This window comes from Cydia strobilella, chromosome 8, assembly GCF_947568885.1.
Source record: "Cydia strobilella chromosome 8, ilCydStro3.1, whole genome shotgun sequence".
Lineage (NCBI taxonomy): Eukaryota > Metazoa > Arthropoda > Insecta > Lepidoptera > Tortricidae > Cydia > Cydia strobilella.
In genome coordinates, this window is record NC_086048.1 from 20,070,727 (window position 1) to 20,079,495 (window position 8,769).

At 37.4% G+C, this 8,769-nt stretch overlaps 1 protein-coding gene across 2 annotated transcripts; it reads left to right on the top strand.

The window, feature by feature from the left end:
* Positions 1–6,192: 6,192 nt before the first annotated feature.
* Positions 6,193–8,532, top strand: LOC134743416 (facilitated trehalose transporter Tret1-like). 2 transcript variants are annotated; one of them, XM_063676804.1, is made up of 3 exons: positions 6,193–6,293; positions 6,598–6,733; positions 6,946–8,532. In XM_063676804.1, the coding sequence occupies exons 1-3, from the start codon at positions 6,273–6,275 to the stop codon at positions 8,217–8,219; spliced, it is 1,431 nt and encodes a 476-aa protein (XP_063532874.1). In that variant the 5' UTR covers positions 6,193–6,272; the 3' UTR covers positions 8,220–8,532. The 2 variants fall into 2 exon arrangements, with proteins under 2 accessions (XP_063532874.1, XP_063532875.1); XM_063676805.1 differs by lacking the exon at positions 6,193–6,293 and having other exon boundaries at positions 6,626–6,729.
* Positions 8,533–8,769: the final 237 nt, after the last annotated feature.

An 8,769-nucleotide genomic window follows, 5' to 3' on the forward strand; every position in this document is an offset into this window, starting at 1 on the left:
AGGTACAGGATAATAAAAGTGTTTTTATATTTCGAGTTATATTAAACTACGTCCGAAGGAGAGGTATGGGCACTGTGAATGACATCTCGCTTTGTGTGGTAGGGCACAGGACACCGGATGTCATTCCAGATCTAGAGCAGAGCCCAACCGGGGAAGTAACTCCACCTTACAGAAAACCGCAGCCAAATAACACTAGACCCTACTCATAATGTGTTCCTGCCGGTAAGTAAAGTTGCCAGAGCTCAACGAGGGTGCGGAGTGTCAGGGTCGGCAACGCGCATGTAACTCCTCTGGAGTTGCAGGCGTACATAGGCTACGGAGGCTGCTTAACATCAGGCAGGCCGTATGCTTGTTTGCCACCGACGTAATATAAAAAAAATATATGTTAGGTACACCCCAAGCCAAAAGCTGCTTCTATTATTATTGTATATTGGTGACTAAAAACTTACATTAGGTAACCCCAATACACCCTATCTATTAAACATCCTAGTAAGTAGGTATATAATTATTTTTTTTGATAAGTTACATATCGTCCTTTTAGATTTTTTTTTTGCAATACAAGATTGGCTCTGTATTGATATTTAAAATGTTAAATGTACCAATTACAGCTGTTGGTATTCCTCGTATAAATAAATAAAACTTTGCACTGGCAAGCATATTTAAACCAGTACTTTTTTTTAAATGAGACGCAGTGAAGACCATGTGGTAAAAATCGCTCTAAACTTACCAGAACGTAAGAAAGGTATCAGCCGCCCGCCATTGACCTGGCGGTCTAACACAGAGAGAGACCACAAGAAAACCCAATTGCCAAAACCGACAATCCAGGACCGACGGGCCTGGCGCAGAAATGTGAGGAGACCCGACCCCAGATAACGGGAGCAGGGACGGACAAAGAAGAGACTTTTTTTAAATCTCGTTGTGAGATATGTGTGAAGTATTCATTGTGCTTGTAACAGTTATAAGAAAATAAAAAGTCGCCATCGCGATGGCGATTGACACAACTGTTTTTAATTACACTCATTCGTGCGCGTTGGCTGCGTTCGCTTTCAACGTTACCGTGATATCCGAATCGAACACGGTCCGTCCGATGGTAACGTTGAAAGCGAACGCAGCCGACGCGCAGGAATGAGGGTAGACCGAGCGCGGTCTACACAACTTTGACACCTACCCGCTATTACCCGTGAATAAGATGCATGTAACTGCGTCGAAATATCGGCAGCTCAAAAACCATACGAAAGGTAATCACGGTCCATATCCCGGTCAATATAAGTCTAGTCATAGTCATTTAATAGTGTTATTAAGTTAAGTAGTTGATTAGTTTGTAATTTTATTGCAGTGCCCTTACAGGGTTGTGTTGAAACATAATAATAATCATAAGATCTTTTTGTACACACAAGCAATGATTAAATGAGTACGAACAGTCATAGATTTTGTTCTCGAATTTATCACTTCGTGAAGTGGCACTTTAATATTTTTAAACTGTATTTTTTTATTTGATTAAAGTTATATTTAAAAAATCCAAATCAACAATTCTAAATTCGCAATGTTTTAAATGTTGCTGCACGATGAAACCGACTTATTGAAAACTCTTGAACAAGTTCGTTTGAGTGAGATGGATTGTTTGTGAAACTAGTTTTTATGTTAACAGTCGACGTCTGAATGAATTCTATTGACGTGGATTTTACGATATTAAAATAATCTATCGTATTGTTAGAAGTTAAATTTGGTTTGGAAACTTTGCTCTTGTTTAATTAAGTTTATAAAATAACTAGCTTTTGCCCGCGACTTCGTCTGCGTGGAGTTAGTAATTTGGGTACCTTAATTCTTAAACAAATCTGCTTTTAATCCATCCTTTTTTCACCCCCAAATTGGTCCACACTATACATTTCCACCCCATTTTTTACAACCTTAAGGGATGATTTCGGGGATAAAAGTTATTCTATATCCTTTCCCACAGCTCAAACTATCCCCATACCAAGTTTCATCTAAATCGGTTCAGCGGTTATTGATTCCCCATACAAATTTCCTCCCCCCTTTTCACCCTCTTGAGGGGTGGGTTCTGGGATAAAAAGTATCCTATGACCTTCCCCGGGACTCAAACTATCTGTATACCAAATTTCAACTAAATCGGTTCAGCGGTTTAAGCGTGAAGAGGTAACACACAGACAGACAGACTTTCGCATTTATAATATTAGTATGGATATGGATTAGTTTTGCCCACTATACTCGTATTCTACTCGTATTATAATTGAAATAGGTACCTATCCCTTTTTGCTGTAGCGGTATTTGTGAATCAGTTGCTAATATTTTGAATTATGAAATTCCTAATCATTTTCTCATGGGGTAATTGACTTTATAGTGCCTTTATATAATCCATACTTAATATTATAAATGCGAAAGTCTGTCTGTCTGTCTTTCTGTCTGTGTGTTCCCTCTTCACGCTTAAACCGCTGAATCGATTTAGATGAAATTTGGCATAGAGATAGTTTGAGTCCCTGAGAAGGACATAGGATAGTTTTTATCCCGAAAATCATCCCTTAAGAAAGTTAACAGCGGGGTGGAATTGAGATAATTAATGAAGTGCCTGCTGATTTGTGTGCATAATATGCTCAAATTGAATGATTGCTATGAGAATTTTTCCAGGCGCTATACTTACTTTAGCTGCTGTTACTAAGTCCACGCAGACGAAGTCGCGGGCAAAAGCTAGTTTATAATAATATGTATACATTGATATATCCACAAATACCAATAAACAAGTGGGTATGTGGGTGGTTGCCTTTAATATCCCATGCAACCAATGGCATAAACTGGCCGAAGACCGACCCATGTGGCGTCGTGTTGTCCATGATGGCCAATCCAAGCACGACGATGCCTGATTTACCTATTTGAAAGAGAAATGCTTGGGGCGCCACGAGCAGGCCTCCAACCCCCGCCCACCTGGGGGAGCATACACCTGCCGCGTGTGTGGAAGAGGGATCCTCTCCCGCATAGGGCTACACAGCCACGAACGCAAGTGTCGTTACCGGGATGCTGCTTAAAGGATGACTCACGTTAGACCGGGCCGTGTCCGGACCGGAGCTTCCGGCGCTTACTTTTCTATGACAGGTGATCACGTGATGCCTGGTGAAAACGAAGCGCCGGAAGCTCCGGCCCGGTCACGGCCCGGTCTAACGTGAGTCATCCTTTAAACATCTGGCACAGATGAAAAGGCCTATTATGTCAATAAACAATTTGGGCGCGGTCGCCTAATTTTGCTGTGAGTAGTCATTTATGGGAAAGAAAACGCATGACAGGTTAAGAAACGTTTGGAAGGGACAACATAAGGCCAATTAGAATGTATACATTGACATAAAAATGATATAAAAATTGATGCCAATTAGTTATAATTCGCGCACATTTCACACGTACAGCTACTTGTCCGTGTATTTTTCAAAGATTTTTGACCCCCCCCCCCCCCGTAACGCGCCGTAACGTGTTCGTGTACCCCCCCCCCCCCCCTACATGGGGTTGTTCACAATATCGGAACAAGCACTCTATAACGCCTTGACAATAGAGGCGTGCTCAGATATTTGTGAGCACCGCTCCGATATATCTGATGGCGGCTGTAGGTATGAGGTACTATATTTTCTATTATCTTTTTGGTTATGATGCTGCGGCGGAATTTCAAGTATAATATCATTTTGCCCTACAATGTCCAGTAATAATCAGTGAGCAGGGCCCGTGAGTGTCGCTACGTGATCGCATATTGCGCAATCGTGCCCAGCATACCGACTGCAGGGAGTCCAGCGTTATTGAAGCCCTTTGACAGTTTCACTGTGGAACAGTGATGCCCAATAATCAATTTAATAAAATGAAACACGTTTTAAATGATATCAAGATCATTTGTCTCTCATTCAAATGACAAACAAGCCAACTCGAACGTACACTGAGATCAAAATGATATTTAAATCATGTTATTTTATCAGTCATGTCGCTCATACATGTTTGGGCGCGATAACTAAATAACATGATTCAAATATCATTCTGATGTCAGTGTACGTTCGAATTGACCTGTATGTTAATACAATGACATATACTGCAGCTTACGTAGTTCTGAAATGCCAGAAGCGTCACAAGCGCGTTGAAAATTTATGGGAATACGAGGAATCAAGTCACTGTCCTAAATGCAGTACGCATATGATGGTCGTTTTTGTCTAACTATGTGACAGCGTGATAAAATGGTTTTAAAAAGTGACGGTTATTTTATCACGTGGATAAAGCCATCCATAATACGCCTGCACGTATCTTACCTCCAACGTATCTTCATCAGCTCTGGCAACTAAGTAAGCAATCAGCATGTTTTATTAAAATGTTGTCGATTACCTACTTACAATATTTATCTAGTAATTCTAATAAATATAAAGATAAAAGATATGTATATATACTGTGAACTGTAATAGCTGTTAATGTTTCATGCCAAATATTTTGTAAATTAAGCAAATTAGAGTTAACTTCAGTAACATTCATAAAGTTATAAGAAAAAATTACGGAATCCATTACTAAGTTTTAAAAGTCCTTTGAATATTATTAGATAAATTAAGTGTAACTGAATCTTAGGTATCTATCAGCCAGTTTTTGAATATCTTTTGAATATTATTAGTGGGGTGTAAGTAACTGAATTAAACTCAAGATAATTTCTGTGCAAAAGTAAGTTATTTTGCATAAAAATAATTATGTAAAATAGCTTAGTGATAAGGTAAAATGTATTTCTAGAAATTTTATTTTAACTTAAAACAGTGTGCTGAAGTAGTAAAGATACCTACTATATACATGTAGCTTAACTCCTAGCAAAGTTGGTAGTGACAAAGCCCCTCCTGCTTTGAATCCCGGGTTCGAATTCTGGGAAGGGCATATTTTTGTGGGTTCGTCAGAGATATTAATGTTTTATGTGTAGGTATTTAATATACCTATACCTACGAATAAAAAGAACAGTATACACATAGTATTTTTTTATTATAGTATTTGTTTCATTTTATTAGCATTCACCCCGTAAAAATCGTTTAAACGTTATTTCCCCATTATTTATTGCTGATCAATTACAAATAACATATTTTTTAGTTTACACAATTAAAGCAAAATAATCTTTTATTGTCAATAGTTTACGTATGCGTTATCTGACAGTGTTTATCGTGACTATTTTATATACATATTTAGACAATTTATACATTGATAACTTGCTACTAAGCACTTAAATAAAACCACGTTTTATCACTTCCGAAGCCATTAGGACATCAATGCACTGGGGGACTAAATTAACGTTCCAACGGTGACATCTCATTACCGAAATGTGGAATTAATTCCATAATAATTAATTACCTATCGTTCACGCGACTATGACAATAAATTTGCCCATTATACGGAAACAATTTGAGCGATGATAGCAAATTGATATTTTATATTTCACTATTTATGGCTTGCATATTGTTTATCTTTAGGTTTATTAAAACGGTACTCATTCAACACAAACTTACACAAATTTAGGCTCGAACCGAAAATAAATGGGTCCAAAAATAATGAAACAATTGCAATTATCTGTCGAGGAATAGCGAAATCTTAAAACAAAATATAAATAATCGGTCGCATCATATTCATCTTAGATGATCTTAACATATCTCATAGTATCAATGATTCTGGTTAAGAAAAAAATACAAAAATAGGGTTAAAAATTTCGTATGTAGCGTATTTTGGACACTGCCAAATTAAGGGTTAACAATGCGGTTGTCAATGGTTCTCTGCCTTTTCGCCGAAAATTGTATTGCCGAATTTCACTTACCAACCAACTTTTCGCAGAAGTCTCATTTGGCCGAATTTCATTTCCCAACTTTACATAATCCAACCTAACCTAACCCAACCTAGGACGTCATTTTCATTTCCCAACTATGGGGTTGGGAAATAAAATGGTCGCGAAATTATTATTTGGTAAAAGTTATTCGGCCAAATGAGACTTCTGCGAAAAGTTGGCTGGCAAGTGAAATTCGGCAATACAATTTTCAGCGAAAAGGCAGGATCCCGTTGTCAATGCATTGCGAAAATTAACATAAAATTTACGCTTTATGGCATGAAGATAAAATATATTTATAGCTCACGAGTTTAATCACAGTTTACATGAAGAAGAATGTACTTTGACGTAAATATTTATTATTATGTTCGTGCCGCGCAAGCCGTTTAGTTGTCTTTTTTTAAATTAGGTTTATCTTTATATCTTACTAAATTTATTGCTAAAGTGCTCAAAAATGGGAATTGCATTTAGACAGGTAAATGCTCTATTTATTTTTATATATCAGGACCAATACGTTGTTTAACGGTTCCGTTTATAGTATCTATGTAGATACAAGTACCTGCGTTATTTTTGGACTTACTACCTGATCAAAGAAAAACACAACTTTTTTTGTTTCATTCTTGCCGACAAGCAAAAATATAACATCATCATAATACGCTTCTAACAACGAATATATTTGCATATACTCGTATAATAAATGGTAGTCTTCTTTTTAAAACGTGAATTTCTTTTTCTGTTTTATGTATGTACGTGAAGTTTTTTGAATACTTGTCTTTCAGTATTGGACGATGTGCGGTATTATTTTGAATATAATAACTCTTGGATATCATTTTGGCTACACTACAATTCTTCTTCGGGATTTAAAGACGCCTGGATCAGATATAAAGCTGAGTTTAGAAGCAGAGTCATGGGTGGGTAAGTTGATGTCAAAACTTTTTAATAATTCAGAAAACATAATTTGAACACATAAGGCTTTGTAAGTGTACTTTTATTGGTAATATTATAATTATTTTATAACTAAATCACTGTTTATATCTACTTACCCTTTGTGATAACTGTATTGTTTTCCAAATAACTTACAATTTGTTTATGGTCGTTCAATATTTTTGATTTTGTCTTTATTCCAGTGTCTGCGATAGCAATATCTTCTCTGATATCGGGGTTCATGGTGGCACCCACCCTACAAATACTTGGAAGGAAATCAGCTCACATATCTGTCGTTCTTCCAAACCTCATCGCGTGCCCGATCCTGTACTTTGCTCAGGACATTACAGCGCTGGTTATAGCCCGCCTGGCGTCTGGATTCACATTCGGGACTACAATATTCGTTGCTGCCATCATCATCGGAGAATACTCGAGTCCTGAGAATAGAGGAGTATTCCTCAATGCGAAATCAGCAAGTTACACATTAGGTGTATTTTTGGTGCATTGCGTTGGTATATTTTATGACTGGAGAATGACCGCCCTCATAGGACTGATACCCTCAGTATTGTCACTAATAAACACATTAACTTGGTCAGAAAGTCCGGCATGGTTGGCTTATAGAGGAAGATATGAAGACTGCGAAGCCTCGTTTCAACAGTTAAGAGGAGACAGCTATAGGGCTAAAGAAGAATTGGTCCTTTTAATGGCAGTGCAAAGGAATCTAAGACTGAGTAAAATTAAAGGCAAATCTAAAATTATTAGCTTTAGACAGAACTTGTCAAAGCTTGGTAAGAAAGATTTTTTAAGACCTTCATTGATCGTTTTGTCTGTTTTTGTTATTTTAGAGTCCTCCGGTCGGCACTCGTTATCAGCTTACGCTGTTCGATTTATGTCTGCCTTTACAACTAATAATGCTAGTACTTTGTATTACGTCCTTGCTGTGGATGGTGTTGTTTGTATTTGTGGAATATTATCTTGTGTGGTCGTGAAATTATTTCGCCGTCGGACAATATTATTTACCGCTGGCGGGTTAGCATGCGTTTTGTTAGTATCTATTTGTGTGTATTTGTATTTAAAAGCTATAGGTATAGCTCCTGAAGATAACAACTGGTTGCCACTAATACTATTATTTATGTATCATGTCGTTGTCAGCCTTGGTGTTGCGCCAATAGTTATAGCATTACTAGGCGAGGTATATCCTTTAGAGCATAAAGGTTTCGGGACTGTAGTTTCGGGAGTATTTTTCTCTTTATCAGTGTTAGTAGCATTGAAAGTAACACCTGCACTAATCAAGAGTATAGAAGTACATGGAACGTTTTTGGTGTATTCATTGTGCATGGCGGGATCTTTTGCATACTTGTATATATTTTTGCCAGAAACAGAAGGAAAAACTTTGCAAGAAATAGAACATCATTTTAATGGTGTTCCACTTACGTTGCAAAACGATACCGAAGATAAGTTGTTAAACAGTAAATAAATGAAGCTCCTTTTACTTTATTGCCAAACCTTCTACACCAGCAGCCTGTGGGTGAGTCATACGCAGCGCACATACAATACGCTCAGGGTTCAATACAATAACATATTCAGGATGCTGTTGAAGTTGCCGCGACGCTGCAGTGCGTCGGGTATGTTCGCAGAGGCGCGCACTGATGGCTTTCACGCCATCAGAAGGAAGATAGTAGCGTCTCTGCTGAACAGAGTGCGCGGCAGCTCCAACACCATCCTGAGCATGTTCGCTGAACGCGCGGACTGCCCCATGACTAAACACTGGGTACAAATCATCACTGGCCAAACAAAGTGATGATTTTTACCTAGTGTCGATTCGTAATTTATTTAGTAAGTAATTAATTATTGTACATATATATAAAAAGCATGTTTGTAGGGTTAATAATGATAGGGTTAATATTGTATAATTTTAATTTTGAATTTTTATTAATGTTATTTTATATTTTTCATTTTTTATTTTCTATTTTTCTTTTTGTAATTTTTGTAATGTGTTAAAATATGGGTATGTAAGACCTGAAATA

What these genes read in the sequence shown, in the direction of transcription:
- LOC134743416 (XM_063676804.1), top strand. Translation starts at nt 6,273, where the DNA reads ATGGGAATTGCATTTAGACAG. An exon ending in TGGGAATTGCATTTAGACAG is followed by an intron (nt 6,294 to 6,597) that starts GTAAATGCTCTA and finishes CTTGTCTTTCAG; the next exon opens with TATTGGACGATGTGCGGTAT. An exon ending in AGAAGCAGAGTCATGGGTGG is followed by an intron (nt 6,734 to 6,945) that starts GTAAGTTGATGT and finishes TCTTTATTCCAG; the next exon opens with TGTCTGCGATAGCAATATCT.